The sequence below is a fragment of the Acomys russatus genome, chromosome 1 (genome assembly GCF_903995435.1).
Source record: "Acomys russatus chromosome 1, mAcoRus1.1, whole genome shotgun sequence".
Classification (NCBI taxonomy): domain Eukaryota; kingdom Metazoa; phylum Chordata; class Mammalia; order Rodentia; family Muridae; genus Acomys; species Acomys russatus.
The window spans coordinates 111,372,999-111,398,357 of record NC_067137.1 but is presented as its reverse complement, the minus strand read 5'-3'; the positions used below and the strand labels follow the sequence as shown (position 1 = coordinate 111,398,357).

At 41.8% G+C, this 25,359-nt stretch overlaps 1 protein-coding gene across 1 annotated transcript in view; it reads right to left on the bottom strand.

Annotated features, from left to right (window-relative positions):
• The window catches only part of Unc79 (unc-79 homolog, NALCN channel complex subunit), a 200,749-nt gene that overhangs the window by 154,541 nt on the left and 20,849 nt on the right, over window positions 1–25,359 (bottom strand). Inside the window, exons 6-7 of the mRNA XM_051150825.1 lie at window positions 15,030–15,085; window positions 14,238–14,367 (exon numbers count right to left, since the gene is read on the bottom strand). Of these exons, the coding sequence (XP_051006782.1) occupies window positions 14,238–14,367; window positions 15,030–15,085 (186 nt within the window). The remainder of the gene's footprint in view (window positions 1–14,237; window positions 14,368–15,029; window positions 15,086–25,359) is intronic.

Genomic DNA, 25,359 nt, shown 5'->3' with positions numbered 1-25,359 from the left:
CGGATCAATTTTAATACACGAAAACTTTAATAAAACACCTGTTTAGGCTATGGATATAGTGGCCTTGAAAACCTGGGTTCAATTCTGACCCCCGGGGCGGGGGGAGAACAAAAATGAAAGATGAACCAAAAAATGCGTTAAATGAAAGGAAATATGTAAAAGGCTGAGAGGAAATATGTCTGAAAATTAACTACTCTAGGGATGAGCAGATTCTAAGAAAGAATGCGAAAGCTGTGTGTGCCAGAACACATGGCCTCTCCAAATGAGATGTCAAAATCCTAGAAATTCAGAATCTCGGGGGAGACTAACAGAATAGGACAAACATGGATTTACATAAGACATGATCAAAGTATACACATCCTAAAACAAAAGAGCAGAATTAGAAATCTTTGCTTAAAGAAAGAAACTGTTTTGAGACAGGTGTTTATTATGTAGCTGTGTTTTACTCTGTATCACTAAGCATGTAGTACTATGTGTCTATGTCTTAGCATGTATCTGTGTGCTACTTATGTATCTGTGTGTTAGTATGTATCTATGAATTACTATGCAGAATTTGGCCTCTGCCTTTGGATGTAGGGGTTACTGTGTTGCACTGCCACTGTAGATTAGTGGATCCTGGATCAGAATATATAGTAAGTAACAGAGTAAGAGAGACTGAGAAGCTAAGAAGCTAGAGAAAAGTAAATATGTGAATTAGTGCTGATAATTGCTACAGATTACAGGAGATAAAATTTTGATTTGATACTCATTGGTATTCCTGATCAACATGCCAAAATAATTGGAAGAAAAGCAATAATTCACACTCCATTAGAGAAAACTTTGTTGAAAAAGTCCCGAAATTTGTACATTGAAAGTACTTCACTGGAAGCCAGTGAGGTAGCTCAGTAGGCCAAGGTGCTTGCCATCAACCAGGAGGACCTGAGTTCGAGCCTCAGAACCCAGGTGGCAGGAGAGACTCAATTCCCAGAAGTTGTCCTCTGACCACCACATGTGTACTATGGTACATGCGCATGAACACATATGCACACATACAAAATTAATAAATAAAAGTAAAAAATATTTAAAGAAAGTGCTTTACATTACAGACAAAAATCAAGGAAAAGATATCAGCTCAAAATGTTCACAAAACCTTTAAAAATAAGTGAAGAAAACCAAAGAGATTTCTATAAAAGATGAAATCAGAGTGGTCTAAAATTCTTCTTCCAATGGCTGAAGAAATTGTGGTACATTTACACTATGGGATACTATTCAGCTATAAAAAAACAAGGAAATCCAGAAATTTGTGGACAAACGGATGGAACTAGAAACGATCATACTGAGTGAGTTAACCCAGAAGCAGAAAGACTCACATAGCATATACTCACTTATCAGTGGGCACTAGCCCAAGAGGCATGTCCCATGAAAGTCTTCACTTGCCAGGAGATTGGCATAGATGTGAGGACATCCTACTGAGACTCCACATAGGAGAAATATACGAGATGGGGAAATAGAAGGACCCAGAGGGTCCTAGAAACTTACAAGAACATCATGACGAGTGGATCAGGGCTCAGGGGGATCTGCTCAAACTATTGCACTAACCAAGGACAATACCAGTAGTAAACATCGAATCTCTTTTTTTTTTTTTTTTCTGATCTACCCAATGGACAGGACATTCTCCACAGTTATGTGGAGAACAGGGACTAACTCTGACATGAATTCTAGTGCCCCATATTTGACCACCTCCCCTTGGTGGGGAGCCCTGGTGGCACTCAAAGAAACAATAGGCAGGCTACCAAGATGAGACTTGATAGCCTGTGACCATAAAGTGGGGGAGGAGGTCCCCCTTGGCCATGGACCTAGGGGAGAGAAATAGGGTGGGGGTGGAAGGGAGGGAGGAACGGGAGGATACAAGTGATGGGATAACAATTTAGTTGTAATCTGAATAAATTAATTTTTTAAAAAGAAAAAACCTTAAAAAATAAATATAAATAAATAAATAAAATTCTTCTTCCATGATTTTAAATGCCAGAAAACAATGAACAAATGTTTATACGTCTTCCACGGTGAAGCAGATTTTTTTCCATGTGTAAAGACATAGAAAACCATTTTAAATGTGCTCAAGCTTAAAGATAAAAAGTAAAAACTATGTTCTGTCACTGAAAATATTTATTTTCCAGTTCAGTAGCACACATATATAATCTAAACACTTGATTAAGTGGCAAAAGAGTGATGAGGAGAGAAGGCCAGCCCTGCTGGGACATCAGGTTTCAGGCTTGCCTGGGCTGCATGAGAGAGGCCCCTGCCTCAAAAACAACACAAAAGACAAAGGTTATAAAACATACAAAAGACACAGAAAAAGAAACCCCTAATGGGTGGGGGTGTAGAAAGAGACCTAGCCTCATCTGGAATTAGGAATATGGATTGTAAAATAATTACTTAGGCTTGTTTAAAACCATAGCCAAACAGATTGTTAAAATGAGAATTCCAACAGAGAGATGAAAATTCTATTGAGAACTACTACATGAAACAGAACATATAAAATCAATAATTCAGTAGGTGGGCTTTTAAAAACACTGGATGCAGCAAGAAGGGGTCGATGAACCGAAAGACAAGTCAATATGATTCTAACTGAAGTGCAGCTTGATTTCCTTATGCAGGTGTTCACGTGTTTCTGTGGGTGACAGCAGACGTGTATGGAGTGGGGGACACGTGGAGGCCAGAAGTCAATGTGAGCATCTTCCTCAGTCGGTCACTCTTCACCTCATACTTGGAGACAGGGCTCCTCACTGGAGCTGATGCTGCCCCCAGTCACCCCAGGGAGCCTGTCACACCTCCCCCAGCACAGGGTCACAGACATAGACCACCGCACCCAGCTTATCATGTGAGTGCTGGGATCTGTGTGTGTACACAGTTCCTCATGCCTGTGCATCCACGGAGCCACGTCTTCAGCCACCCTCCACGCCCCACCCCAAGGCCAATAGAGTATATAAAGCCTCTGGAGGTAATATTCAGTACTTGTACAGTCTCTGGACAGTGAAAGAAAGACTATCTGTATATGACAACATCCAAATCCTTGTGATGCCAGCAAGAGGTGGAAAAACACATACCCTAAAGGTTCAACAGATCCCAAGCAGAGCAAATACGAAGACAACCATGCTCCACACGTGAGAAAACTATTAAATACCAAATACTAGGAAGACCTTTTAAAGATGCAAATAAAATAGATATTGCACTGAAAGCTACAATGACTTTCCCCTTAGGAACAGCCAACTGACACAACTAAATAATGTTGAATGAGAAAAATCAACCTTTACTAATCACAATGAAAGTAAGGTAATTTTTAAATATAGCCATAACTCAAAGATGTAAAAATTAAACAATACTCCCACACACACTACAGGCAAAGAAAGATCTAGCAATACAATTTTTAAATAATCTGAATGAGTGTTAGTAAAACGGTAACACATGGGAGGTGGAGAGATGCCTCAGCAGCTAAGAGCATGGGCTGCACTTCCAAAGGACCAGGGTTCGATTCCCAGCACCTACATCAGACAACTCACAACCGTCTGTAACTCTAGCTCCAGAGGATATGCACCCTCTATTAGCCTCCATGGACACCAGGCATGCATGTGGAACACAGACACACGTGTAAGCAAAACAGACATACACATAATAACAAAAAATACAAAAACATTAATAAAAATACAGCATGTCATAACCTGTCAGATACAGCAAATGTAAAACTCAGAGGAAACTGGCCATTTACAATAGATGATAACTAGAAATCATTCTAATGTTAAAGTCAACAGTCTAGGCATCCTCTACAAATCTTTTTAAAAGAGAGAGAAATAGATAAAATTCAGCTCCAGGAAGTATTAAAAGATGAAATCATAAAAACCTAACCTTTATCCATCTTCTCGGGTTTTGATTTATTTCAGATGATATGAACATTATGATAAAATTTCAAGATAAGGGCTTTAAGTAACTGGAAATGAAACTTCCTGCAACCGATCGATATATGCAAATCCCAACCGCTACCACCGCAATGAAGTGCCCCTACAGTCAAGAGCAAACACGTGTGTCCATTCTTCAGCTTCTGCGCACCAGCCCCTCTGCTGAGGCTCTCAGACCAGGGAACAAAGAGGGAAGCCAGCCGTGGGTGGGCAGAAGGATTGAAACAGACTGGCATGGAGCGTCTGCATAAGAGACCCAGGCAGAGCCACGCAGGTGCCTCCCAAGCCAGCCTGGCGATCCTAGTGTGACCCCCAGAACCCACATAAAGGAAAGAAATGACCTATGAAGTTGTTCTCTGACCTCAACACACAAACCGTGGCACATGAGCCCGTACGTACTCATCACGCACGCACACGTGAGACAATAATACATTTTTTAAGTCAATCACCTACTACTACACAAATCATTGGACTTCATAAGATGTTCATAGAAGCTTCACACATCTTCCCTAAGTTAAAAACAACACAAATGCTGATAAAATAGGACATTTGGAGAATGAAAAGAACTAATATCTTTAACAATATAGGTTAACTCAGTAACGCTGTGCAGATGAGTGAAGTGGGCAAGGAAACTGCATACTCTTCCATGTTACTTGCATGAATACCTGAATTAGATGAACGCATCAATTCTATTAAAATTACATCAGTGATTGCCCACGGGTAGAAGAGGGGTGTGCTGATCTGAAGAAACGTGCTATTATTGTCTGTGGTTTATTGTTGTGCTTTGTTTGTTTGTCTGTTCGTTTGTTTGTGTTTGTCTTCCTGATGACTATAAGAGCATGGTACATTGGCTGAAACTAATCCAGCCGCCCACGTGATACCTTAATTAAGTACCATTATCACCAACGACACCAAGATAAAACCTGACATCTTCCATAACTGAAAAGACATCAAGAGTCAGGTAGAGAAATCCTATGAGCTGCCAGGAAAAACAAGTAGAAATAACTGAACTAGGCAGAGCACAGTCAAGTAGCAAAAAAAAAAAAAAAAAAAAAAAAAAAAGTACATAAGTAAAGAGAGAGGTTTGCCTCTAAATTAGCAATAGTGTGTATCGAAATAACAGCAATAAAAATAAAGCTCATAAAATACTTTCAAGGTTTATAAATAAAGTGATTACCAGTTTAGAACTGTATAAGTGGAGAAAGAAAACACACTTAAGAGGGTCTCCCATCCTGGGCAAGTTAGATTTTCACATTAAGAACTCTCTCAAAAAGCTAAATAAGTAAATAAAATAAAGGCAAGACAATGACATTTTTTTTTCAGATAAATACAAAGAGAGAAAAATTAGTCCCAGTAGATTAGCATTAAAGGAAACACAAAGGTGCATTTTTTAAAACATCTTCAAATGTCTCAGCGGCTGAAGTACATGATAAACAAGCTTAAGGACTGGCATTGAGACCCCAGAGCCCATGTGCCTGGCAGGTGGGCTGAGACCCCAGAGCCCATGTGCCTGGCAGGTGGGCGTCCTGGCCCACCTGAAATCCAGCACTAGACAGACGGAGATGGGGGCTGCCCGGAGAAAGCTCGCTGGCTTTTTGTATAAGATAAAAAGTTGAAAATAAAAGAATGGGGAAAGTTATACCATAAAACGCTTGCGCAAGTCTGCATAGCTATATTAGCCTATGACAAAGTACATTTTAACACAAAAAGAATTATGAAAGATAAAACATACATTTCAAAAAAAATGCTAAAGGTTTCAATTCACCTGGAAGAGACTAGATTCTAAATTTGTAATTTGTATATACTTACTAACACCATTGCAAAATATAAACAGTAAGTAGATCAGAACAAGAAGGAATTAGACAAATCCCACAATTATAGTAAAAAAAGAAAGAAAGAAAGAAAATCAAGGCTTCACTCTTGGTAATGAAAGGAAAAGTGAACAAAATGCAATGACTGAGCTGGAGAGATGACTCAGTGTTTTACAGCACGTGCTGCTTCTGTGGAGGGACAGGGTGTGGCTCCTAGCACCCACATGGCAGCTCACAACTGTCTATAGCTCCAGATCCAGTGGATCCGATGCCCTCTTCTGACCTTTTTGGGCATGTGGTACACAGATATACATGCAGGCAAGACACTCATATGCAAAAAACCAAAATACTAAAAAGTTAAGGTCTAAAAATGCAATGATAATATAGAAGGTTTATTTCACATAAAGTACTGTACAAGTTGCTCAGCCCTAAAGGAAAATATTTTTAAAATAAATAAGTGATGCAGGACTATGGAGATGGACCAGTAAATAAAGAATTTGCTATGCAAGAATAGTGGTCTGAATTTGATCCCTGCACTCAGACAAAAAGAGCCAGGCACAGCAAAGCCTGCCTGCCTGGAGTTCCAGAGCTGGTGACAGAGAGACAGAGGGACACCTGGAGCTTGCTGGCCTCTCGGTTAAGCCAAATCAGAGTTTCAAGTTCAGTGAAAAACGTTGTCTTAAAAAATAAGAGGCAGGCATGAGTACATACCTTTAATTCCCACACTTGGGAGGCAGAGGCATGTGGATGGCTCTGAGTTTGAGTCCTGCCTGGTCTACATAATGAATTCCCAGTCAACCATTGCTATTTAGTAAGACCCTGTTTCAAAAAACAAAAATAAAGTGGAGAATGCATAAACCTCTTGTCTCCACACTCACATATATGTGTGTACACAGGTAGACATATAGCAGCATTTACACGTGCACATACAATACTAATATATCGTACAAATGTGTCATCTGACCACAAAGGGATAAAACTATAGCTTATTCTTATTGGTTATCTATAGGTCAAACAGCAAACCATGCCGGAATTTAGAAATCAACACAGATTTAGTCCGAGCAACAACGAAAGCAAGAATCCCAGCATCGTTTCAGAAAGATCTTTGATAAGAGCCAACAGTCCTTCACAATTAAAAGTTATGAAGAATACAGGAATGAAAAGACCATATTTCAGTGTAATAAAGGACACTTATGGCAGACCTGCAGCCAACATTACATGGAGGGGAGACAGAAAACATTTTATCCAAACCCAGAAATGAGACACAATTGCCCTCCATTTTCTCTTTTATAATAATGCTTAAAAACTCAGCCAGAGTGATAGGTAAGGGAAAGAAGTGGGCACAAAGAGGACATGGAAAAGTTAAATTACACCAATTTTCAGGTGATATAAGACTTTAAGTAATCTACAAAAAACCTCTTAGATGTGTTTAATATACTTTCATCAAAGTAACAAGGCACAAAAATCAACATTTAAAAACATCTACTACTGCCTTATACACCAACAATGAACTCTTGGAAAAAGAGATTAGTTAACAACCTTTATCACAGTAGTTTCAAAATTATATTAAAACCCATAGGCATAAGGTTGACCAATGAAGTGACAGCTCCCTACAAAGAAAACTATAAAGCATGAAAAAGAATATTACAAAAGACATTTGAAAAACAGAAAGAGCTCTCATGTTTACAGACCAGGAAAATATTCTGTAAACAACCATATTGTCAAAAGTGATGGACAAAGCCCAATACAATCTCCATCAAAGTCCAATGACATTCTTCACAGATCTAGAAAAAATAAACCTAAAGTTCATATGGAAACACAAAGACCTATGGAAATAGCCAAAGCAATCCTAAGCAAAAAGAGCAATACTGGAAGTTATCTCAATACGGCCTTCAAACTACACTACAGATCCCTAGGAACAAAACAGCACAGCATTGCCACAGAAAAGCGCAATAAAAGACACAGAATTTAACCCAAGCGGCTCTCACTGTTTCGTCCTGAAGAGGATACCAAAAACATAGTGCATTTTTCAAAAGACATCGTCTTTAACAAGTGTTGCTGAGGAAACTAGATATCCACACATAGAAGGCTGGAACTGGGTACCAAAATCAACTAAAACTCAACCACAAGCTTTAAGACGAATCATTAGAATGCCTACGGGAAGACATTTCAAGAGTTAGGGAGATACAGTAACTGGTGGTTTAAATAGGAATGGCCCCCAAAGGCTTGTAAGGAAGCCCCAATGAAATGTTTCCCTTTATAAAAGTTGCGTTGGTCATGGTGTCTCTTCACAGCAACAAAACCCTAAACAGAGGTTGGTACCAGGGACTGGGGGATTGATGTAATAGGCCTGACCATGCTTTTGTTTGGGGGGATGTGGTCTTTGGGACTTTGGATTAGAAAAGCAGTTGGGTGCTCTAAGTAGAGCTTAATGGGCAATATTAGTAGGAGCATGGCAGACAGTGGTGCTGAGGGTGATTTGAACTTGTGGGGAGGGAGGATGGGTTGGCTTATGAAGTTTCAGAGGAAAAAATATTAGCATGTGACCTAGAGAAAGTTCTTGTTATATTTTGACAAAGAATGTGGCTGTTTTTTACCTTGTCCAAAAACTCTGCCTGATGCTAAACTAAAGAGTTTTAGACTGACAGCATTAGCAGAGGAGATTTCAAATCAGCCTACCACTGACTATGTCCCGTGGTTATTGTGGCCAGTCTTATGCAGACCTATTATGAAAAGAAACAAGTTAAGCAAGAAAAACTACAAAATATACAGTTTGAGGCGAAAAGGAGAACCAGGAAGTGTAATGAAGTCAAATCCAGTGCTCAAACAGATAAAAAGGTCAAAGTAAAGCCTGGCCCTAAATGGAATAAGAAGAGTGGTGATGTCAGGGCAAGACTCCACCCAGCTAAGCTTCCAACTTGTGGAAATGATGACAATGGATAAAACTTTTGGACTGTAAGCCAGCCTCAGTGAAATGTTTTCCTTTTTTAAGAGTGGCCATGAATGGTGACTCAAAACCATCTATAATGTGATCTGATGCCCTCTTCTGCAGATAAAGCACTCATATACAATAAGTAAATAAATAAATCTTTAAAAAACAAGACTTAAAAAAAAAAAAAAAGAGTAGCCATGGTCATAGAGTCAATAGATCATTGACTAAGACAATAACTTCCTGAATAAAACTACAATAGATTGTTAAATAAAACGAGACTTCCCATTATGAGAATGTGTAGCAATATCATATGAGAAGCCATCTGTACAACTAATATGACTGATGTTAAACAACAGATTTAAAATCCACAAAAGTCATGTAGATTAGAAAGGAAATATATTTTATTGTTCTATAATGATATGATACATAGAATAATGTTTAACAAAGCTACTACAATAAATATACACTTATAATGAGGGTATGGATTAGCATAACTGACCTGGGAAGCTGTTCTTCATTGTCTATTAAAGTTAGGCACATGTGTGTTCTTTAGCCCAACAGGTCCAGTGTAGGGATATATATATATCCCTTCCCAATATATATATTTCATATCAAAGACACCAAAACTGCTTAGAGTAGCAGTATTTCAGCAACCAAAAGTTAAGAACAACCCAAATCTTTACTAATAGTAGGGAAAATAGGAAATTTGTAGTACATGTATTTTATGGCCTATAATTAGCAATAAAAGTGAACAGACAATAATTATCATTATCACACAGATTAACAACACACACACACACAATGTAACAGACACCTCCATTTTTATAAAATCCAAACTCAGGCAAAAACTAGCCTGATGTTGAAAGGAGGCCATCACTGAAGAAGCGCAGTAGGAAGGGCACCACACACACTCACTTGGGGTTTCTGCATGTGTATAATGCACCAACAAAACAGTCGTAAGACAATTTAGAGCCAGGCATGGTGGCACACGCCTTTAGTCCCAGCACTCAGGGAGGCAGAGGCAGGTGGATCTCTGTGAGTTTGAGGCCAGGCTGGTTTACAAAGTGAGTCCAGGACAGCCAAGGCTACACAGAGAAACCCTGTCTCAGAAAAAGAAGGAGAAGAAGAAGAAGAAGAAGAAGAAGAAGAAGAAGAAGAAGAAGAAGAAGAAGAAGAAGAAGAAGAAGAAGAAGAAGAAGAAGAAGAAGAGGAAGAGGAAGAAGAAGAAGAAGAAGAAGAAAGAAAAAAAGAAAGAAAGAAAGAAAATTTAGTTGTGTAGATACAAAATCAAGACAATTAAAGAAAAGAAAGACCCTATTGATTGGGAAAGAACAACAGAAAGGGCTGGTTCAACCCTCCCATACACACATCTCAAAAATCCAAGTGCACTAGCATTGGTTATGATATATGCTATGTCTGACAACCCAGATCAGGCTTAGACTTATGGTGTAGCTCCCATTCTCTCTGTTCTGTTCTGTCTAGAAATGTAATTAAGTGGAAACTACATAACAACTGGTCGTTTCTTTGCTAGAAAGACTAAGTCATTTACTATTTGCTATGCTGTAACAAGAAAAAATCACTGTATGAGTTTGGAGTCAGGCATGGCTGCATCTGTGGAGAGGTAGACATAGAAGGATATCACAGGATTGATGATGGCCAGAATCCATCAAAAAACCAGAGCATCCAGGTTCAGAGGAAAAGTCCATTTCAAACGATAAAGTGAGGAGTGACGGAGGAACAGCTGGCATTGCTCTCTGACCTCCACACATGCAAACCCAGGTACTCGCATGCACACCACACACATATTAAAAACAAACATGGTTTTAGGAATCTCTCTGCCTTATACGTGTAATGCTTGCTCCTCATCAAAGAATCTTCTCTTTTCAACAAATGGTCACATCACAACTGGTCAAAACACAGAGAGCAACTGATCATGAGGTGCCTAGCCTCAACCAATGCATTGACAACACAATCCCTGCACCTAGTGCTCAGAAGAGGGAGATGAAAGTTTGTAAGAGTCAGGGGACCCCAAATCAGACATGTCATGGAAACTACACCTCAACAATATGGCTGCCTAAACAAGACAGGGATGGTGACAATACCAGTAGACTAACGCAGAAGGGGGAAGTCTCAAAGTCCCACGCTACAAGAGCAATATCCGAGCGGCAGCTGGTGCCAGATGCACAGCACTACATGGACCACAGTGATGACTGTTTCCCACAACTCTCTATCTCTCTGGTCTCCTTTATCACTGAGGATGGTGCCTGGCTACAAGTAGCACGTGGGGATCAGCGGTGAACATAGGGAAGCCAGACACATGATTACAAAGGCGGGTTGAAGAGTGACGCCCCTAGTCCACTACCTCTCCTTGAGTCCAAGAGAATGAGAAAGTGTGGCTTTGATCTTAGCGTGCAAATCTAAGCCAACTTTAATGAAGAGGTTTGACTGGTCTTTGCTAGAGGCTTTGGCTACCCTGCAAGTGGAAATGACTGACAGGGTTCGGGACCGAGGGAGGCCCTGGACAGTGAGTCTCATCAAAACCTACACCAGGAACCGCGTCGCTGTTGGAAACTGACCCCAGCTCTTTCACAGCACTGCGAGCCTTGGCTGGCCTCCTCATGTTGCTGTAGCTGCCTTGTAATTTTCCAGTTCCTAAACAGCACCGACATGTCTGCTGCATCCAACTCGCAAGCCCTGGAGTTCCTTTCACCCCACATTCATGTTTTATGCACCCGTGGTTTCCTCTCCTTCCCATGTCTAGTTATGCATTTGCATCAGCTACCAGATAAGACTTCACTCACTGGAGAGCCTCCCTTATCAAATGCCTCTCCTCAGGACTTATCGAAGGCCAGGATGAGCTAGGGGCCCTCCAATTGTTCTCACACATTTGTCTTTGCTCTACCTTAGCGCTAGAAGCCGTAGAAGGCAATCTCTGGATTTTTTTTTCCCCCCTACAACAACCATGAAAGCTCAAAGATGCTAATGACCATACTGTTTTGTTTTCCTCATTGATGCCCAGAGATATGCCTGGCTAAAAGCAGATGCCCTGTAAATATTTGCTGAATAAAATGAATTTCCATACTAGATACCCCATGAATATTTGCTGGGTAAAATGAATTTCTGTATCTGGACTATATTCAATTTAATGAGGTCTGCTTCTGCACTGGTTCCCCGTAGCCTCTGCACTGGTTCCCCGTATCAACCACAAAAATTCAGTGCTTGGAACACAGTTACTTCATCAAAGATTTATCATCTAAGTACTAATCACCCACGCAAACATCACGGGGGAACTTATGTCGGGGACCCTACAGAAAGGGCTGGTGTCAGGTATTTCAGCTGTTTTACTTTTTACTCTACATGTGTGTTAAGTGTTAACATTATCTAGCAATAGCAAAACATTCCGTGTCAATACCAACAAAATACCAGCAAAAGACTTGCAACTTCAATGAACTCTCTGTCCACCTTCCCTGCATTAACTCTGCCAGCACTTGCTATCCTGGAATTTGCCACTTGGAATCTATCTTCCGAGGCGAAAACATATGCCCCTCCCCTTTGAGGGGAGGTGCATACTGCCTACATCGTTGAGGGGAGGTATGTCTGGGCATCAGAAAACCAATGAGAGCCAATGGGATTTTCTCTTTCTTTCTTTCTTTCTTTCTTTCTTTCTTTCTTTCTTTCTGTCTATCTTTTTTAGGCTTAGAAAAATCTCAATTTTTATGGCACCAGCCAAGGACTATATGTGCAGTAAACATTGAACTCTGGCCCAGATCTAGCCAATGGACAGGACATTCTCCACAGTTGAGTGGAGAGTGGGGACTCACTTTCATACGAACACTGGTGCCCCATATTTGACCACGTCCCCTTGAGGGGGGGCCTGGTGGCTGGCACTCAGTGGAAGGATAGCAGGCTACCAAGAAGAGACTTGATACCTTATAAGCATATACAGGGCGAGAAGGTCCCCGTCAGTCACAGTCATAGGGGAGGGAAGTAGGGGGAAAGCAGGAGGGAGGGAGGGATGGGAGGATACAAGGGATGGGATAACTATTGCGATGTAATACGAATGAATCAATTTTTAAAAAGTGAAAGAAAAAAAAGAAAATCTCAGTTTTCTCTCTCTTTTTTTTTTTTCATTTCTTGTGTTTTCATAGATGAATAAAAACCACACATGAGGCACTTTATCAGAGCCCTAAACTATCCATTGTTTTCCCCTCTCTCTCTCTTATTTTTTCTTTTTTTAGATAATTTGTTTAGATTACATCCTGATTGTTATCCCCTCACTTGTATCTTCCAGTTCCCCCCTCCCTCCCTCTTTCACCCTATTCCCCTCCCCTAGACCTGTGACAGAAGGGGACCTCCTCCCCCACCATATGAAACCTATCAGATCTCATCCAGATAGCCTGCTTCCCCTTCCTCTGAGTGCCACCAGGCCGCCCCACCAAGGGGAAGTGATCAAATCGGGGGCACCAGAGTTCATGTCAGAGTCAGTCCCACTCTCCCCATAACCATGGAGAATGTGCTGTCCATTGGCTAGATCTGAATAGGGCGTCTAGGTTTACTGCATGCATTGCCCTTGGTTGGTACAGCAGTTTGTGCTAGCCTCCTCGGGTCCAGATCCCACTGGGATTTTCTTATACTTTGTGATATAAGCAGCAACCCAGTATCTTGTGTCAGTCTTTCTGTCTGTCTTTTTTCTTTTTCCCCCGTATAAGTTTCTTGGTAGATTGTATGTCACTTTTTTAAAAGGGTTTCTTATAGTGCAGACTGGCTTATAATCCACTATGTGGCCCCAGCTGGCCTTGAACTCTAGAGATTTTTATGTCAGCCTGCAGGATGATGAGGTCATAGGAGTGTGCCACCATGTCCAGCTGTATCATTGCATTTAAACTTACTGTTTCATTGTCATAATGAGACACTTCTGGTGACACTGAAAATACAGCCAGGCCTCTTACAAGAAGAGAAACAGGCAGCTGGAGTTCTGCTAAATGAGAGTAAATAAATCGGCAACCTTGTTCTCATCACTTGTGGTTCTGTAGTAATTAACTTAGCCGGGAGTAAGATGCAGGCCCTCCGGATAGCAACTGGGATAGGGGTTTAGGCAATCTGCTATGATGTCAAAGATATTTTAACTGGTATAATTACAGGTATGTTTTTGCTTGTTTTTCTTTGGGCTGTGTTTTGTTTTCTTTTGAAGCAGGTTTTCTTATAGTTCACGATGACTTCAAACCTGATTTGTTCTGATCCTCCTGCCTCCACCTCCCAAGTGCTGGGTAATATTACCGCATGCATACACCCGCCACCCTAAACTGTTGATTATCTTAAGAGATGAGATCTCGCTATGTTGCCTACAGTGGCCCCTCAAGTTCCTGGGCTTAACTGATCTTCCTGCCTCAGACTTCCCCTAATAGCCTGGACTAATGAACCTAGCTAATCGCCTTCTTTTAAACCCAATGTCTGAAAGGACTTATGACAACGCCTAATGGTATGGTCTTTTGAACATAAGGCAAGGCACAGGTGGCATGAGAGAGATGACCACAGGCCACCAAGAAGCTCTTCTCTTCTTACCTGTGTATTGCAACCCCCTGTACTCGCTTATTGCCCCGGGAGGTTTTAAGTTGGGCCAGTAGTGGAAAAGCATCTGTACCGCTGGGGGCTTCACCTGTGAAGGCCCATAGGCAATCACATATAAAAGATCCTGCCAGAGAAAGAGACACAGTTTGACATCAGCAACGATCGCTCGCCCGATATTAGCAAAGCAGTAGAAATCCTAATTGAGATTGGGTCAGGTCATTTCCCTGGGTCCCACCATCCAGGTGCACTTTAGAGATTAAATTATGTTACCATATTGTTTCCTGCATGTGTTCACATGTTTGTTTATATGATCTGCCAATGATGCCCCCAAGGAGAGCCCAAAAGTACACTGTCCAGTAATCCTCTAATAAGATTCAAATTAAGGAAAGATTTTTCCAATAGTGTATGGCCACATACCAAACACTGAGTTTCTTTTACATTTTTTTTTTCTAATCACATTTCTTAACAATTCACGTTGAATTCTAGTTGGGAAAAAAAGACAAATTCTCAAGCAATCTCACATTAAAATTATACTTGTCATGCAATATAATAGTTGCCTAATTCCATGACTAAGATACATTCATTATTCTGTCAAGACATTCTGTTCTTAAAGTTTGATTTCTGTTCTAAGTGATAATTTTACTAGTAAAAATTAAATACAAGTTAATCACACCAAAATAACAAGTCAGGTATAAATCTGATCAAAACAATGGTTATAATATCTAATTGCTAAAATTTATATAAGTCAAGTTTGTAAATATGAGTCAATCTTGACCCAAAACTTACTTTCCAGACTTCTTGTTTATACTTCATGAGGCATTCCAATAATTGACAGTGATACACTGTAAGGCAGAAAATGAAATGTAGTTTACAATGAAATGTAAGTACCAGAAAATCATCCCTGGAGAGACAATAAATCACTTCAGCATCTATTTTCACTTTAATCATTAAATTAGAAAGTATTTACCACACCTCTAGAAATCACAGCAGCCCTTAGCTTTACCAAGCTCCCTCCCAAAGCCACTCAGAAGTACTTTGCAAATTGCACTAAGAAAGGAAATGTTAGATGTCTCTAGCAATTACACTTACATAAAATAAGTTTGGACCAAGGCAGCTAAGTGAGAAGGGAAAGCCTCACCAGATGACATCATTTGCAAGCTCATACTTTTTGAGTGAACTCATTTTTTTTTTTTTTTTTTTTTTTTTTTTTTTTTTTGTCAGATGTTGCCCTGAGCAATCCATGCACATTACCTCACAAATACCAGGCTGCAGTTAAGAAACTAATGCTGACTTTCCTATCCCGCCTACGACTGAAAAATGCCAAGTGACACTTGAGTTGGACTAAAATGGCAATTGTACCACTTGGTCAATAATCCCATCCTCTCATCATGAAGAAAAAAAAGATGCCTCACAAGCTCCCAGCAGGCATTGCTGGCCAAAACTGAGTCCACGTTACAGGGAAATTGTTTTGCTTTTTCATTTGTTTTCAGTAAAATATTGTTATTAATCACTTGATAATTTTATACAATGTATTTTGATCATATTCACCCTTACTTCAAGTCCTTTATTTTCCTTTTTCATAATAGTTCCCCAAATCCAATATTTTGCTGCTTACGTACTCATGAGTGTCACCTAGTAAAGCTTGGTCAGCCCATTAGGGGCCACACCTGTAAAGAAAACTGACTCTTCCTCCCCAGACGCCATCAGTGTTCAACTGTTACTCAGTTATGGAGGGCCTTGTGAGCCCCTCACCGCCCCCATGCAAGAATGCTAGCTGGCTTGACTGTTTTTAGAGATTAGTGTACCTTTATTTTATGTGTGTGTGTATGTATGTATGTATGTATGTATGTATGTATGTATGTATGTATGTGCACCACTTATGTGTGAGGTGCTCACAGAAGCCAGAAAAGGATGCCAGAGCCTCTGGAACTGGAGGTAATTGTGAGCTACCATTTAGGTGCTAAGAAAACCAAACTGATAATCCTCTGTAGGAGCAGCACGTGTCTTAGCTAATGAGCCATCTCTCCAGCACAGCTGGCTTGATCTTCTGAGTTGATGAATGCAGTAGTCCTGGCAGGTCCAGAAGACAGTTTCAATCCAGTCCTCCCTGACCTATGGCTCTCATGCTCTTTCCTGTTCCTGTTCTATAACAGTCCCTGAGCCTTGGGAGGGAGGAGAGTATATGAATTCCATCTGTAGCTGAGCACTCCATTAACACTTGTACTCTGCACTTTGACCAGCTGTGAGTTTCTATGTTACCCACTGTCCATTCCACAAAAATTCTTTCCTAGTGTCTAAGAGCTGTTCTGATCAGTAGATATAGAAATAGGGCACTATGCCTACTTAGCAAAATAATAGTAGTAGGTTCGCGCCTGAGCCTAGAAGCTCCCTAGCCATTTATTGTTAGCCAAATTTATAGTACCAGGCATGCATTTTCTCCTGTGGCTCAGGCCTTAAATCCAACCTGAAAGTAGTTGGTTACCTCGATGATATTTGTGTCACTATTGCACCCATGGGCATATCTTGTGGTTCACAGGGTTCAGCATCCTACAATAATACCCTCTAGTGCTATGAAAGATAACCACAGAGGAAACTTCATATTCAGGACCAGCTTGACTTTTTCATTTCCTTTCACCAAAGCATTTGGTGTCTTCACAACAGGCTCTTTTACAGGGGACCGGTTAGAGCTATACAACAGCAAGTGGTCACTTCCAAAAAGAACAACATTCACTCTAGATAGATTGGTGTTTGGTTCTTTCCAGAAGTTCCAGCTCTGTCCCAACATGGAAGGTTATGCACTGGTGACCTCTGTCATTCAAATACTGTGGGCATGTTTCGTCTGAATGTCCTCGATTCTTCAGAAGCATTGGGTAAGTCTCTCCCTTCTCGTGGCTTCATGACCCTTTTCTTTCTGTCACCTATGGTAGACACTACTTTTGATGTTCCACTGCTGACCAAGGGGCCCTTTCTTCCTAGATACCTGCCAATACGCACTCTTTCTCAGACCCTGCTGCAGCTGGAAGTGGGTATGGGACATTTCTGATGATACTCTGTAGCTCAGGCTGACCTGGAACTCACTGTGTAGGCCCACACTGACCTCAAACATTTGTCTTTCACTGCAGAAACAACTGGCTTGTTTCAGATGTGGTTTTGTGATGATTAACGTCCTCTGTGATGGCCACTATGCAGACAAAGAGGAAAGTCTGAGAGAAATGAGATGCTGCCTCAGCTGCTGATATTATGAGGTTACAGTGAAGCTTCCTGTTAATCGTTGTGCTTGTAGTTTAAGGTGTGGCCATAATCAACTACACAAACAACCTCTACACCTCTACACATCTACACCTCTACACCTCTACACCTCTACACATCTACACCTCTACACCTCTACACCTCTACACATCTACACCTCTACACATCTACACCTCTACGCCTCTACACCTCTACACATCTACACCTCTACACCTCTACACATCTACACCTCTACACATCTACACCTCTACACCTCTACACATCTACACCTCTACACCTCTACACCTCTACACCCCTACATATCTACACCTCTACACCTCTACACCTCTACACCTCTACACATCTACATATCTACACCTCCACACCTCTACACCTCTACACCTGTATACCTTCTGGGTAAAGTCATCCTTCCCTACTGTTTTTCAGATTTCCTGAAACCTGGTTATAGCTCCCATCTATCATTAATTCTATACTCTTCCCTTAGCACTCTCACACCCACTCCTTTGCAGCTACACTAACCACCTACCTGCAGTTGGGTGGAGACCATTTATGTGGAGACTCCAAGTTCATTAGCACCAATTCGGAGCTCTATTCTCAGTGTCAACCCCATAACAAAAACCTAGGCACCAGTTCCTTTGCAGTGTTTCAAAGGCACCTTGCACACAGCATGTCCAAAGCAAATCTCACACCTTCCCTCCTGTAATGGTTCATCTCTACTGTCAACTTGACTGACTTTAGAATCACCTTGGAGACACACCTCTGAGCAAATGTCCTGAGTAAGGACGCTCCCAGAGAGGTTTAACAGAAGAGGTCATACCCACCCTGAATGTCAGTGGCACCATCTCATGGCTAAAAGAAAATGAGCTGGGTACCCGCAGTCACCTCTCTCTGGTCCTGATTATAAGTGTAAAGTGATCAGCTGTCTCACAGTGATGGATTGTGTCCACTCAAACTGTGATCCAGAACAAACCCTCCCTTCCCTGAGTTGCTTCCGTCAGGTAGTTTGTCATGGCAACAAGTAACTAAGATACCTGAGAGCCCAGTCTTCCTCTAGTGCTTCCTTTGTTATTGATTAGCACTGCGTTCAGCCAGTGCAAACCAGACTCCAAGTCCTGTGCCTGTCATTTCCCAAATAGCTCTCTGTACACACACACTTCTCAGTCTCAACTGCCCTTGCTTTTGACATGTCTCAACAAGTGCAGTGATTTCCCTATTGGTCAATTTAGATCCAATAACCACTTGTACTGCAACCTTTGTCTGTCTGTCTGTCTGTTTCTCTCTCTCTCTCTCTCTCTCTCTCTCTCTCTCTCTCTCACACACACACACACACACACACACACACATACACACACACCATACTCACACTCAGACACTCAGACACACAGTCACCACATACAGACACATACACTCACACACACAGACACACAGAGAGACATAAAGACACCATACAAATACACACACACACACACACACACACACTCCTCACTGACACACTCACATATACCGGCACACAGGCACAGAGTACACACTCACACATACAGATACACACAGATACCACACAAATATACACACTCACACAGACAGACACATACACACACACACACACACACAAATACACCTCTTCAAGAAGCTTCAGAGCCTCCTATTGTCCTTTCAGAGTTGATATAAACGCAGAATTTCCCACCTAACGGAGCCCACAGTGCCCTTCAAATTCTCCAGTCTCCTGTCACACAGGAAGGCAGCCCTCACCCCGAGTCCTAGCTTCACTAGTCTTTCCATCTCACCAGCTCTGCAGGCTACCTCTTGAGGTACAAGATCCCTCTGCCTGAACCCCTAACTTGTAACACTGTTTCATTGTTCAGTCCCTCAGAGTGAGGATGCTTTCCCAAAGAGGCCTCCTTGATATCCATAACACATTTAAAATTTCCCTTCATAGAGTCTGGTGACATGGGAAACTGAAAAGGCATGCCACAACTGGAACTTTACACTCTACTTCTAATTGTTTAATTAGTTGTTCTTCATCTCCTCCAACCATATGATAAGCTTCTCGAGATGAAGGCAGATCCAATCTGCCTCGATAGCCAAAGTTTCCCAGACGACTGTTGCGTAGTCTTTGTCCTATGCCAACCCTGGGTGTCCAAGTGCCTCAGGCCACTTGGTGCTACACATGTTTGATCTTCTGCAGGGTGTGTTACATGGACCCTGTTCAGAGAATTCCACTGACCACCCCATGTACACACCTAAGAGAGGGCCTCTGCTCAAATTGCTTCCCCTCCAAAACGCCCCACTCAAGTCGATCGACCAGAACTTGATCCACATTGTCTTTGCTCCAGAAGCATAACACTGTTCCTGATTATTCCAATTCCAAGAGTTCTCTTCCTCTGATGAATTAGCAGCCAACAGTATTTAACTGGCGCTTTGCACATTTTGCTCTATGTTTATTATTGTTGCTTGTTTTGCGAAAGAGGTCTCACTCTGAGGCCCCTGGCTGACCTGGAATTCACCATGAAGTAGGCTGGCCTCAAATGTGTAGTGACCCTCTGCTTTTCCAGTGTTGGCACGGCAGCTGTGTACTACCACACCTAGCTACCCCACGTTGGTAATGATTTGTGGGAACATGCTTCATCTTCCCAAAGAAACACAAGCCCACAACAAGTCCCTTACTTTTTACTGTAGTTTCTACAATATCTAGTTACAGGAGCTACTCAGTGAATGCTAGCTGCTTGAGCAAGTGCCCGTCTCTTTTTTAAGATTTATTTTATTTTTAATTATGCATACATATGTGTGAGGTAGGTGGGTGGGTGCACATGTGTGTGAATGCCAGTGGAATTCAGAGTATTAGATTCCCCTTGGACCTAGAATTATAGTCAACTATAAACCCCTAACGTGGGTTCTAGGAACTAAACACTGAACTTGAGTCCTCTGGAAGAGCAGTGTGTGCTCTTAACTGCAGAACCATCTCTCCAGCCTCCGATACCTAAACATGATACACAACCAGCTACAAAAACCAAAGGGTCACTTGTTGCTTCTCTACTCCTGCCCTATTCCACCAAAATGTAAACAGTAGAATGTTAAAAAGCTTACTAAAAGCATTAAAAGAATGGGTTTGTGTGTCTGTGTGTGGTTTGTTGATTTTTTTTCCCCCTTTAACTGATTGCAACTGTCCTCAAATGTAAACGTTGTATATGGCAACACCATTGTCTTGTCTCATTACAAATTTGAGCAAACCTGCATACATTTGATCCCAAAGTGACCTTGGTGGCTATTCCCTCACTTTTTAACTGTTCCCCACACCAGTTTTGAGTCAGAAATGCAATCCCCAATACAGAATAGTTTGTTGGCTATAAACATTCCCCCATGAACAAATTTGAAAATAACAGGCGATTTTGTATGATCACAGTCACTTTCCATCAATTCAAGTCGGGGAAGAAAATGGCAAGTTCTCTCAGTCTGCGTTATTTGCCCAGCACTTACCATGTGCCCATCAGAACACCAAGGCCAAGGAGGCATGTGCACACATGTCTTTAAATTGTAGATCTTAACAACAACAAGTTAATGAGTAGCAGGGAGAACTGTCCCATTTCACAAGTGAGAAAACTCAGCCTTGAGGCTGGAAACTTTGAGCTCAGGAAAACTCTGTCCTTCAAAGCCCCCAAAGTCAGCTGAGGTATTAGGTGGTCTGTCAGGACCAAATCACAGTTTCATCACTACAAATCTCTCCAGTGGTGATAGAAGGAAAATCGAAGTGAACCTGGAAGCTTCCAGAGCCCTTGGCTTACTTAGATATCACCCATTTAGAGGCTACCCAGCTAAGGAGACCTGCTTTTCACTCTCTCCCCCTAGAGATGACACTTGATAACAGTTGCCTGAGTCTTGAAGGCCAGTTTGGCCAAAACACTGACTCCACCCTTGGGCCTGTTGAGGTCCTACTGAGTGGCTGGATGAGAGAAGAGCCTTGGCTTCCGTCTTGGCACTGTCTAGCCCTTCTCTGCCTGAATCTTTAGGTCAAGTTCTATGTGTGGATATGTTGATCACTGGAGAAACTTGTGCCCAGAAATATAATACAGTGCTATTTAACTTGCCCTGGTCCAGCCCAGTCTCTCTTTTCTCCCATGGAAGCTAAAGACATCTATCAGCTCCTATGACTGGAACCACCAGACCAGGAAAAAAAAAAATAGTGTCAATGAAGGTTCTGGAAGGTCTGCCTCATCCCAGAGAAGGCAAGAGTATTCCTCCTTTTATATCCTCATTTCTGTCTATCATTACTCCTACCCTATATATGGAACCCCTCTCCCCTGTGGTTAAGAAGCTGATTTGTGGATACAGTAGTCTTCCCTCTTCTTTGTTATTTGGCCACTGAAAAAAAAAGGATTTCTCCCCACCACTCAGACATTGGTCCTTCCATGAGATGAAATCCAAGACCCAGGTCCAGGAACAAATCCACATACAACTAACCTCAAAATGTCCACTCCAATATATTGGTGCCCAACATCAGAACCCACTCCTCATGATAACATCCAATTCACTAGCATCTAAATGAAGAATCCCTTCAGAACACAAAATATAATAAATGAGTTGTATTTTAATGGCCTTTTAAGGTAAACTGTGAGACAGGACATTACAGCTTGCCCTAAAATAAACATTTCAATTAAATTCACATCATAATCACAGAGATGTTATACTTGAGGATTTTTGACAGACTATCCCTCAAAATCCACATGTGAAATTCTACTCCCAAAGTGACATCACTAGAAGGTGGGGGCTTTAAAACATGCTTAGGTTGTGAAGGCAGAGCCCCCACGATCAGGTTTAGTGACCTTGTTTTTTTCATATTTTATTAATAGTGGGAGTATTCTCATTATTAAATTATGTGTATGTGTGAGTGCGGTATTTACAGAGGCCAAAAGAGGGCAGTGGATACCCTGGAGTTGAAGTTATAGACAGTTGTGAGCTGCCCAACACAGGTGCTGGGAACTGAATTTGATCCCTTTGGAAGAGCAGTATGCACTCTTAACTGATAAGCCATCTCTCCAGTTTCCTAGCCTGCCCCCCTCTATCCTTTTAAAGCCCCAGAGAATCCCCTTACCCTTTCCATTACACAAGGACAGAACAAATAAATTCATCTATGAACCAGAAAAAGATCCCTACCCAACTAGCAAATCTATTAACAGCTTGAAACTAAATTTCCTAGACTCTGTAACCATGAGAAATAAATGTTTGCTGTATATAAGCCACTCAGGTGTTAAAGTATTCCTGTCACAGCTAATCTGGACTAACACATGAATGCAATTTAGAACTACCCAGGAGACAAACTGCTGTGTGTCTCTGAGCATGCTACCAGAGAGGCTCAACTAAGGAGGGGGAGATGTAGAGAGAACCATTTCATGGGCTGGGGTCTTACACTGAATAAAAAGGAGAAAGGAGTAGAAAGTCCAGCCTTCACCTCTCTCTCCACTTCCTGACTGTGCTGAAACATGGCAGCTGCCTCACATTCCTGCCATCATGTGGTGTGTAACCCTTAAACTACAAGCCAAATAAAGCCCTCCTTCCTTGAGTTGCTTCTGTTGGGTTGTTTGCCACAGCAAAGAGACAAGTAACTAACAGACTAGCAGGGAACTGGTGCTGAGATGGCTGGGGTGGGGGTGGGGAGGTGCTACTGGAACAAATACCTAAAACTGTGGACTGCAAGCGTTGTGAGGTACATTCTAGAAAAGCCACCATTGCTATGAATGACTATTAAAGACAACTGTGTGAGGACTTAGAAAGGGAAGAGCAGCGAAAGTGCCATGCTTCTGAAAGTATACTCAACTGGATGTCTTTTTTAAGAAGCAACTGAAGAGTAGAGGTGATTCTGACAGAATCAGGTGTCACACAGAAACGGGGATAGACTGCAATTGCAAACTGGAGGAAAGGCCAAGCTTGTCATAAAGTGACAGGGAACGTGGCCCAATTATGTTCACATCTCAGCGTTCTGCGGAAGGTAAAGTTTGTGAGAGACGGAACTGGCTGAGGAAATTCCTAGGGAAGGTGCTAAAAGAATGACCTGGTTTGTGTTTTTATTTTTGTTACTGTTTTCTGAGTACGTATAGTCAAATTCCAAGAGAAAGAAATTACTTCAGAGTTGTTAATCAAAGAAGAAACCAACTGAAAGTCTGGAAACTCCTCAGACTGTCTGTACTGAACGGACAACAAGGCCTGGGAGGAGAGACCACTGGGTGTGTGACCAAGGACCTGGAAAACCCATTAACCAAGAGAAGCCATGCATTGTGGTCCATGACCCCAAAGACAACTTAGAAATAACTAATCGCAAGTGTGCCTGCCATGCATCACAAGCCTAGGGAACAAGGGCCCAAGTACCAGCTGGCTTCATGGGGGGGGCAGTGCATTGGCAAGAGGAGTGTCTCACACTGCAGTCTATAATCTAGTTTCCACACTCTAAAGCCTTCTTCTTTACCTGACAAGTGCAGCTCTTTGGGCCCCAGAGTAGCACCCACCACACCCAAAAGAAGTTGTGGGCTCATGAACACTTCCACTTAAAGTTCAAGCACCCTGAAAAGCCAGGGGCACCAGACCCCAGACTGTGGGGGTGAAGTTGAGGTAGACATGAGGGAAGTCACCACAGGAAGCCCCCAACTAAGATAATTCCCAGTGGACTGAGGGAGGCCAGGCTACCTAAAGCTATGGCAACAAGCCCACTGGAAGCCTTGGAGCCAAACCCTTATCCAGCAAAGCAACAGAGAAGATAGGACTACCACCACAGTGGGTCTAGAAGGAAGAAGCAGAAGAAGATTATGTACAAGGCTAAGGGTTGATTTGAGGTTTGAACCCACCCCTTCTCCTTTTGGGGTGAGAATATCTACTCTCCTGCTGGCCCACCTCTGTATTCTATTGTTTACTTATCTGTTTGCTTTTGTTTAGCGATTTAGCTCTCAGCTGTCCCTATGCTAAGCAAGTGATCTACCACTGAGCTGCTGGCCCAGACCTCAAAGTTCTGTTTTGGAATCTTATAACATAGTCGCCTTCATACATTCACAGCTGAGGAGCACAGCCTTCTTGGATAAATCATGTCTGAAAGCTGACGGTTATGGTATTTATATGAACTGTTGAACCTCAGGTTTTTGAGTTGATAATGGGATGAGTTAACACTTTCAGCGTTGTCAAGACAGCATTAATGTATTTCAGGTGTGAAAAGGATGCAAAATTAGAGAGATGGGGTAGAATGCAGATAAATCAAATATCTGTGTTCCCAAACATTCATGGTAGATCTTAGCACCCAATAATAATGCTGGAGGCAGGGCCTTAGGAAGCACTGATGTCATGAGGGTAGCACCCTCACCAATGTGACAGTGTCTTTGTTAACGGTATCTTTAGAAAGCCCCTTTCCCCTTCCTTCGTGAGAGGAGGCAGCACAAACATGCCACCCATGCACCAAGGAGTAAGCCTTCACCAAAGGGCCTGCATCTTAGACTTCCTGGCTTCCAGGACTTGAAGAAACAAATATTTGCTGCTTTTAAGCCTTCTATGGGAGCCCAAGTGAACCAAAACAGAGAACAGAAGCAGGCACCTGCCTATTCCAGTGACTTGGGAGGCTGGAAACAAAGACCTGACTTAGCCCAGGAGATCAGACTGGGCAATATAGCAAAACCCCACCTCAAACAACAGAGCAACAGAAACTATGGACACGTGGTGACACTAAGACTACGCTGTATTAGTGAATATGAACAAAATACACTGTATGAAATCTCAAAGGATTAATAAAAATATTATTCTTTAAAGTTTTAAAATAAAAAAAAACTCAATTATTATATTCTACTTCAATAGATTAAAAACAATGCCATAAAATGTTCTTATTTTCCAAACAAACATT